The sequence below is a fragment of the Amaranthus tricolor genome, chromosome 7 (genome assembly GCF_026212465.1).
Source record: "Amaranthus tricolor cultivar Red isolate AtriRed21 chromosome 7, ASM2621246v1, whole genome shotgun sequence".
Taxonomy (NCBI): Eukaryota; Viridiplantae; Streptophyta; class Magnoliopsida; order Caryophyllales; family Amaranthaceae; genus Amaranthus; species Amaranthus tricolor.
The window spans coordinates 25,855,936-25,866,010 of NC_080053.1; the positions used below are offsets into that span (position 1 = coordinate 25,855,936).

General features: G+C 32.8%; 1 protein-coding gene across 1 annotated transcript; it reads right to left on the reverse strand.

The window, feature by feature from the left end:
• Positions 1 to 790: 790 nt before the first annotated feature.
• Positions 791 to 8,159, reverse strand: LOC130817441 (protein RETICULATA-RELATED 4, chloroplastic-like). Its single transcript, XM_057683147.1, has 8 exons — positions 7,560 to 8,159; positions 4,164 to 4,232; positions 3,403 to 3,534; positions 3,233 to 3,286; positions 3,073 to 3,117; positions 2,237 to 2,376; positions 1,283 to 1,408; positions 791 to 1,177 (listed from the first exon to the last, which is right to left on the reverse strand). The coding sequence occupies exons 1-8, from the start codon at positions 8,094 to 8,096 to the stop codon at positions 1,117 to 1,119; spliced, it is 1,164 nt and encodes a 387-aa protein (XP_057539130.1). The 5' UTR covers positions 8,097 to 8,159; the 3' UTR covers positions 791 to 1,116.
• Positions 8,160 to 10,075: the final 1,916 nt, after the last annotated feature.

Genomic DNA, 10,075 nt, shown 5'->3' on the forward strand with positions numbered 1-10,075 from the left:
TTGAATTCACAAGAATTTCTATTTTGGCAATGATTCAACGTTATCTCTTGTAATCTCATAAAATGAGTATAAATATGAATCATTTAATTCTCCTGAATTTTTAATACATTATCAGCATGATAGAATAAGTAAAAGATTTTTATTTATAATAATCTTTCTCAATTTCATTGTCTCTTAGAGAATATATAATTTATTGAAATTTCATTATTCTCATTTTCTTTTTTTCATTGTCAGTAACTTTATCTTGATTTCCACTTTTATTTTCATTTTCAATACTATGACAATTCAACTGACTTATTCACAAAATCCCTCATGTCAAAGAATTAAAACAACTGGTGCACCAAATTAAAATGTGCCACTTTCGAAACACATTATTTTTGGGAGGAGAAATATTTCCGGTGTACTATTTTTGCCTTTGCTTATGTTTTAGTTTTTTTCCTGACAAGAATTTTTAACAAGGCAGACTTAAGACTATAAATGTTATAATAAAACTTCTATTTTATGAATATGTAAGACATAATAAGGGGAACGTTCAAAGGCAAATAGTGAATGCCTAAATTGCTAAAACTTAGCATGAACAATATTTTGTAATAATATTAGAATAGTTAAAGTGTGCACTGCACTATAAGTATATTTTTAATTGCTATGTAAAGCATTTTGTATCCTTGAGTACTGAAAATATCAATAATACATAAGATATTCACTCCCTCCTATTTTTTGTCCTTATATTATGGAAAATTTTAAACAAATACATCAGTAAAATACTAGAAAAAAATACTCTGAGAATGAGTTGAGTATAAATACTTAAAACAATCAATTGCACAGCTGATAAACTAAAAATTCTCAAACCAAGAGGTATTAACAAAACTTGAGCCAGCAAATAAGAAAAAATGCAACAGTTTATCAATTTCCATTCTTCCTACAATGTTTCTAGTCTTCCTGAGAACCTCAAATGAAGTTCAAGCCATTGATGAATAATTATACGTGCAAAAAGCGGAGAAAAGACGCAGACATATGGCTGGATTTTCCATCCTCAATCAAAAAATAAAAAATCATAACCTGGTAAAATGCGGCACAAGCCTTCTAATATGTTGATATTTGTTATGTGATCTACTCTTAGGCATGCTCGTCATCATGAGCTTTCTGAATACCGATCCAGCGTGCGTAGTCGACCCATCTAATAGATACAGAAAACAATGTAAAAATGAAAAAACCAGAGGAAAGGTGATATGAAAAGGGAAAGAGGATAGGATGAATCGTGAAAGCGCAGTGCAAAACTTACAATAACGAACCCAAGAACGTGTTGCCTGTCCTAACAGCAAAGCAAAGAGCACTTAGCATAAGCTTCTGGTTGTGAAACATAGGTTCCAGTATCCGTTGTTCAATGACACCAGCCAAAATTTGGTATCTGTAAATACGAAAAGTTAGCAACAGGTTAACAGCTGGGAAAACTCTCACTGCAGTGTCCTCTTCTGCTCCTTTAAGTGTCCAAATGCACAAAAAAAACCACTGAGCATTACATTTTGCATATAAACTAAACTATTTCTGAAGAATGGGGATACAATCATACAGCTACACCTATTCTAACCAAACTTGTCCAATATTTGACCCAATTAACCTAAACCAAGTATGTTCCAACTCAGCCCAAAATAATCCGTATATAATAATCAAAATCAGATTGTCAAGGCATCTACATAAATTCAAGAACTGAAAGCAAACCATGCCAAATATCATATCTGAAATCCGTCTGAACACACTAATGGACACCCTACTTCCAACCATAATAAATACGCCCCAGGGCCTAGCATAGGTTATATTACTACTGCAAATGTACCCCTTACAGGCTGCAAGCCTGTAATTATTAAAATCACAGCTAAATACCCCCATGGAGAACTGGTTGTCCTATTCCTTGCTTTCAATAGACCAGACAGATAACATGTTGGTCTTAGGCCATCTAAATACACCTTTTAGAATGGCTAGATGTGCTACTCTAAAAAACAGAAAGTAACCAAACCATTTTAACAGCAAATAAAAATTTTAGAAGTATGATTTAGCAACTTCTCGCCGTTCGGATACCATCCAGACTTCAAAATTTGGCATTTGCATCCAATTCAAGCATCAAAAATATGGAATTTTCCATTTAATTTTGTAACAAAACTAGATTAATGGACAAAACTATCACAGCAAACGCTCAAGTCTCAACTCATAAAAACTTTGAAAATATTCTTCAACATACCTAAGATTACTTGAAACTGCCATGTAAACACCATAACCTACACTAGTGGATAGAATAGGGACATTCTCCACTTCGTCAGCTGCCGACTTATCAACAGCTTTCCGAGCGTTAATTACAGCATTAGTTATGGCTGTACCAACCTGCAAATAGGAACACGACAGTCATGTTGCTTTAGTATTTCCGAGCTAAATAATACTCCTTCTGTATCTTAATGTTTGTCCATGGGTCAAAAATGAGATAAAATTTGGTAGATGCAATCATATGTTGAGGTGAAAATTTTAAATGATAGAAAATATAAATGTAACTAATAATGAATTCCTAATTTTTTTCCCATCCGTCATTCTTGAACCACCAGAATTATTTTTCATGCCGCAAATTAGGTCTTAAAACGATGACAAAAGTGTGATCTTTAAGAATATCAAGAAATCAGAGATGTTTGGTGATGGTAATGGAAGAAAAGTAGCAAGATCATAACAACGATAGAAAAGTTAAAGAAAGAGGGAGAGGAAAGAAAACTTTTGAAAAATTTTCTTAAAGGGAGAGAGGGCATTTAATAAACCCCGGAATCAAGCAAGAATCATGATTCTAAGAAGAATCAATTGAGGATAAATTTGTAGTTTCGTAACCACCAATGACATTTAGGTAAAAAAAAAATACTTTCTAAAAGTGACAAAAATTCCGATATGGTCAAGCAATTAAAACTGTCCGTTACAATAATGTAGAAAAATTTTTGAAAGCAGAGGGAGTAGTATTATTTTTCATTAATTATTCCATAATTTAACATCAACAACCAAACGGATTATTGAGGTTTACAAAATAAAATGAAAGCAACATACCAAAGAAGACGTAGTGCCAACGGCAAAAAGCTTAGCCCCATTTCTCTGTATAAAAGAATAAATTAGAGCATTAAATATGGCTCAAACGTTCCACGCAATCCAATGCTTAAAAAGTCAAACTAAGATGAAGCAATCCATGAACGAAATCCAATTTGCTTACCACTATAGCCCCGACTCTCTGTATCAAAGAATATGAAGCACCACCAAGAGCAATCTGGAAAAAAGAAGCTTGATATGAGAGATGAAAATGTAGATAGTATACAGTCATACACCAAATCTTACAAAATGCAAACTAATCAACCAAAACTGACTTTTCCGTAAGTTAAAAACCTGAAAAGCATTGTCAGGACAATTGTGGAAGAACTTCGTAATGAGTCCAGCATTTAAAGCAAGTGGTTGTCGGAGAGCAACAGTTGGCGCGGGAAGATAGACAAGCATGAAATCTGCAATTATGGCCATAACCTTTTCACAGAAGCAATAGACAGTCAGAAAACAATTCCAAGAACACGCTAGCACGCAATGTTAATCAATCCATGAATATGCAATGAACTTATATTAATCTGGCACAGATGTGAGAGTGAGAACTCACCAACATCATAGACGTACAGAATATCAGCCTAGCTTTATTAATATAGAATTGATGTTAGCTAACCACATTTTCATTTATAATTGGCAAATCTCCACAATCCTGGTATATAACATAAATTTGTTACCAAAGAATCCTGCAGCAAGTAAAGTACCATACCAGCTTTGCTAGAAGGGAGACTAACTATCTTCGAAAAATAACTATATTGCATTTCCATCAAACGAATAGAAAACCCAGAAACCCTTGAAAACCAAGTTTTAGATTCGATACCTATTTCAATTTTATCAGAAAGTTGACGTGAAAGGCCTAAGAAAGTAATAGCCAATAGAAAGGAGCATGATAAAACACATTACACCATTTAGGTTCAGAAAATAGAAGTTCTCTTCACATTTCAACCATCAAAATGCAGATGAATGTACTTAAGTGTATGACCACCGTTCAATGGAACTCAGCAGAAAATAGACAGTACGCACAGAAAATCATAGCATATTTCTTAATTACATACCACATCGGCAAATACAACTTCCAATTCTTTGAAGAAATTCTCCCGTCTCCGCTCATATTCTGCAGCAGTCTAAACCCATAAGAAAATCCAATGCATCAGCAACAGATATTGAAAGCTATATACAGCAATATAATTCACAAGGAACAGAAAGCAAAAGAAAGTCAAGAAATAAGATTTAGAGGTTGGGCAGGGGTGATAAGAAAGGTTGCACGCATAAGAAAGCATCCAACAAAGGCAACCTTTTCATACAATAATAAAACAACAACAACAACAACAACATTTCATTACCCAAATAACATTAAATGACTCCCACCAAGGGCGGAGTTTGGGGTGTCGAAACTCAGATGTATGCAATTTTTCCCTTGTTAGTGATGAGAAAGAGGTTATTTTCGATTTAACCTCAATGTCAAACTTATTTGTAACTTCACTTTAATAAAAAGTGCTCATGTTTTAATCATAGGATTGCTTAGAACTCAAAGAAGCAAAGATGCCATCATGGTAGCAATTGATCAAATCTCTACGATGGCACACTTCATTTTCATGCACAAGACAAATGATGCGCAACATGTGACAATAATAGATAAGAAATTCATAAGCCACTCCTGAGACATACGACCAAACATTCTTTAGGGAAGAATAAGTCGATGTCGCATGACGATGGTCCTTTTCAAGTCCTTAAAGTATAAGGTGACAATAACCAGATGATTTCGTGCAAAATTCAACGTTGGTAATCACTTTCCTTTTCATAATAGCAAGAATTTTTGGACCAAATCTTATTAAGGGGAGGATGATATGAATATGAAGACAATGTCGACAGAAAACCCGCTAGTTTGATACTTGATACTATGTGTTTTAATTTGTTCGCATCTAAGCAAGAATTCCTCAATTGTATTACCAAGCATATCGATTAGCTAAGTACTATTCCATTCCTTTATATTAGTAGCAAAGAGAAATAGTGTTTTTAAAAAAAAGATGAGTATTTAGTAATAAATGAAGAGAGAGTGAATTGTGTGGATGACATTAAGAGAAAGTTAAAATTATGAATGAGATAAAAAGAAGTGGTGGACCATTGTCCAAAAATGAAAATGAAGTAAAATGAGTGGGACAAATCGAAATAGCAAATGATGCTAAATGAGTGGGATGAAGGGAATATTTGCTTAGAATATCACATTAACAATTTATTTTATTGTTTTTAAATCATTAGCTTTCATGGTTTTTCATAAAACCGTTGGGTGATAGACTTTACATGAGTCATTATTTTATATTAAGTACATTTAAATTAAACCAATATGTTTAATTCATACATTAGTCTAACTCTTTCAGCACTCTAATATACTACCGACATTGATACTTCAATATATTTGAAAAGAACAACGAAAATCAATGAATAACCCAACCATTATTAAACAAGCATCCTATTGGCCTTCTGATATTCATTTCTAATAGCCTAGATCACCAGAAACTTAATGAAACCATTAAACCAAGCTCAAAATTACTACAATGCCACTTTGTCTTTTTACAACTCAACTTGACCTTTCATACACCAAAAAATTAGATCGTTCATCTACTAATTTTAATGTTATCATTTGCCTCCAAAGTGTAAGCTATAAAACATTTCCTCCCCTTCGAAGATTATAACCTCATACAAAATTATTACACTTCATTTGACTATACAAAACACCCTAACTTTGAAGATATGAAAATAAGATTTTCATATAATAATATGACATGCTTTTGCAAAGTTCATTATATTATAGAGCTTTCGCTTGAAATTTCGCCAAGGTCTATTATATTATAGCATAACAAGCACCAAAAAATAACAACAAAAGTACTATCTCATAAACTTATTTAAAATTTTGCAGTTCAATGGAAGTTGTAATGTGCATGTCATACAAGCAATTCAGATCTGCTACAAGAGTCAGACTATGCTTTACAAAATGATTCACGGAAATAATCCATATTCTTACCACAATCATTCACAAAGAAGCTCTTATCTTAAGCTAACTAAAGCAACCCAACAAGAAATCCAGAATCCACATACATGTAGGGATAAAACCTGAACTTTAAGAAAACCAATAAGGGGATCAATACAATCAACGTTCACATAAAATATCGAGTCCCATACAACACATAATCTTCATAGGAACATTTAAACCTACAACAACAGTACTTAATAATCCCCCATTTTCTGAATCTTCAATGTATTCTACTTCATTTTCTCCTCTGTTTTTTTAATAGCCTTGGTGACCTTGAAAAAGAACATTAGGCTAGAGATGAGCTCCAACAAAAACCACCAAAACAGCTCAATCCCCACAGTTTCAAAAAAATGTAAATGTCATCTCTATCAACAAATATTCCACATACAACTTACTCTACTCATTATAATTCACGATACTTTACTCCCTAAAGTGATCATTCATAGCGACTTGCCTATGAAATGATCTCCCTTTTTTCAGGAAACATTCTTGATAACTGATCAGCCAGCTTAATATAACAAACCAATGATATCTTGATTAGAAAATGCTTGATTGCCTTCCTCCAATAATAGCAAGATACCCCAACTCACCATGTTCACAACCTCCACACTAAAAAAATCTAACAAAACATATTCTCCCCTAAAAGAGTGTGTTTAACTTTCACACCCTTAAAAACACTCAAAAAGGTAAACTTTCACTCTTAGGGGTCGCTTGAATTGTATATAAATATTTAAGGGGTAAAAAAAAGTCAAACTATTTTAAGGTAAGTAGAGGTGCAAATGAAGTAATTGAAATACTTGCGAAAGCTGTAGAATGAGATTAAAATAAAAAGGACGAATAAAAATGATTGATGATTTCATTCATTTGGAGTAAAGTATTCCCCACCCTCCCCCAGGTTAAATTTATACCCAAATATGAGGATAATAATTGTTGTTTTATACATTTTCATTACCTTCTAACCAATTATTCCACCAATCTAACGATCATATTCCTTTAAACTTCTATCTAATTAACATTGTTTTCCTACTTTGACTTTTATTTACCCCTAAATATTTATACTCAATCTAAGCCACCCCTTAAAAACACTCCATATTGCACCAACTATAAATAAATATAATCCCCAAAATCAAGTCAATAAACTTTCTATCAAAAAAACTCAAATCACACTTACACAAAAATTTTAAGATTTTAATAATAATAGTAATAATAAAAACTTACATTACACAATAATCACAATTCATGATCCCAGAATTTCTACGATAAGCATGTTAAATGAAAAGTAAACTCTTCACTAAAATGATTTAAGACAAAATTAGTACAATGTTAACAAACCAGGACTCAGGAGTGAAAAAATTCGAATGTATATCAAACTAACAATTAACTTTCAGTAAAGCATTTCAAATCAGGACCAAGAACAGACCTTAGTGAAGATACCAACACCACACTCCATAGCAACTTTAGCCAAGAACAGATCATCAGCCAACAATCTTTCCTTAAACCCTGCGAATTGAAGCAACCATCTCAGAAACGCCGATTTCTCGAGTTCTAAATATCTCCTAACAATCTCGACAGGAATCCTCCCTTCTTCGATTGCTGTCACCAAATCCTTAGGCAAACTATCCAACGATCTTCCGATCTCCGACAACACCAAAAATACATCCTTCTTATTCTTACTCTCGTCTCCATTATCGTGACCTCCATCTCCACCTCCACCACCGCCTCCGATATTCCCTCCGTCACCAAAATCACCGCCGGAATTACATAAAGGAAAGTGTCGACGAATGTGTGAGGAAGAAGAAAAGAGGAGGTTGGAGGAGAGAGAAAGAGGAGTGACGGTTTTAATGGCGGAATTTAGGGTTAGCGGAGGGATAGAAGGAGGAAGATGGAGGTGAACGGGAAAGTTGAGGTTGAAGGTAGGTGAAGAGCAGAAAGAAAATGCCATGGCGGCGATCGCCATTGTTGAGGTTTAGAGAGACAGAAAACGTGGGACTAAAATGACGTGGAACCAGGCCTAATATAGAAAATTTCAAATGATTTAAGACAAATTAACAACAAAATGAACGAAATAAGATAAGTTTCAACTTATTTTCAGAAGTAAGTGTGTAATTCCAAATTTGTAATTTGGGGGTGTTCGCAGTTAATAACTGCGAACATGTCAAAAATAAACAAACTAGCAGTTTCCAGTTAGTTCCCAGTTAGTAACTTAGAACAGCTTTGATTACCTGTTCGCAGTTAGTAACTGCGAACAGTATGCTCTGCAAATACGCATAAGTAAAAAGAAAGTGAAGTGGTTGCTCTCAATTACTACTTGTACGCTTACTTTTGAAAATAAGTTAAAATTTATCTTATTTAGTTTATTTTGTTGTTAAATTGTCTTAATCATTTCAAATTTTCCCAAACTAGAAAGTTAATGGGTACCACAAGAGTTGGTCTACACGTGGGTTTATGGGTCAACATGATGCCAATTGGCAATTGCCAAGCTTGTGTCTGAGTCTGAGTGTCTTGACTATAGAAAGTCTTATTCTTTCTCACGAGTTGTCCTGTCTTTTTTATCTTTTTTATTTTACACTCTATTCAATTTACTTATTTAATCTTTAATATCTTTAATTGTGTATTATTAAAAATTATGAAAAAGTTGATGTGAATAATCCTCGCATTAAGACGAATCAAATAAGATCCCACTTGACTTTGTTTTAACTTATAAATTAATAATAAAATACAAATTAAGAGTAAGAGATGAATAATATCCAAAAAGTAAATGAGAAATGTGTGGTGAATAGGAGGGAGTATTAGTTTATATAGTTCTTCCATGCCATTGAATTTGTAGCATTTTTTATTTGGTTCGTCTCACTTAATTTACATTATTTTTATTTTTGGATGATGGCTTACCATTATATTTTAATCTCATCCATGCATTTTAACTCTCTTTTAATTTCATCCATATAATTCATTTTCTCTCTTCATTTATTACTGCATTTTTAAAAACTATCATCTTTCTCTCTTTTGCAAATCAAAGAGGAGCACAAAGAAAGTATCTTTTCCGATTCCTATTTTCTAAAAAATATTTCATTTGTTATGTTTTAACGTTCTTTCTATTTCTATTTATGAAAAAACTTCATCTTGTCTTTGTTATCGTGCCTCAAGCTTTTTCTTACATTTATGTAGAGATGTTCATTCAAATTATTGGATCAGTTTTTAAATTAGGTGTTTTGGATCGATTTAAAATCGTTTCTTTCATTCAAATTGATTTTTACATAATTATTGTTACAAGTATTATGATTATTTGTATATATGTACAGGGTTGGTTCTTAGTTTTTAAGGGCACCCGGGGCAAAAAGATAAATACAAATTCTTGCAAGAGACGGTGTATTTGAGAGACCATCTCTAAATGGACCGGCACTAGTGGAAAAAACCTCGTTTGCTGCGATTTTTTGGCCATTCTTTGCTGCGGTTTTGGCCCACAGTAATAGTGACAGCAGCAAATGTCCTACTTTAAATGCTGCGGTTAAAAACCGCAGCAAAAATGGACATTATTTGCTGCGGTCAAAACAAAACCGCAACAAATAAGGAGGGGTATTTGCTGCGGTCAGAGGCAAAACCGCAACAAATAAGTGGGGCATTATTTGCTGCGGTTTTGCCCCTGACCGCAGCAAATACTTCTATTTTTTTTTCTTTTTTCGTTTTATCCTTATAATAATCCACTAATAATACAATGTAATAACAGTGATTAATCCAATGATAATCACAGATAATCAACAATAATCTCTTTGTAATAATAAACTCTCGCTCGTATATATAATATATTATTATGTACGTACATATATATATATATATATATATATATATATATATATATATATATATATATATATATATATATATATATATATATATATATATATACACACATATATATATATATAGATACATATATAT

Coding starts and splice junctions, on each gene's coding strand:
- LOC130817441 (XM_057683147.1), bottom strand. CDS start 8,096: ATGGCGATCGCCGCCATGGCATTTTCTTTCTGCTCTTCACCTACCTTC. Junction 3,535..4,163: donor AAGTTGTATTTGCCGATGTG/GTATGTAATTAA, acceptor TTCTGTGAAAAG/GTTATGGCCATAATTGCAGA. Junction 2,377..3,072: donor TTGGCACTACGTCTTCTTTG/GTATGTTGCTTT, acceptor TCCTATTTGCAG/GTTGGTACAGCCATAACTAA.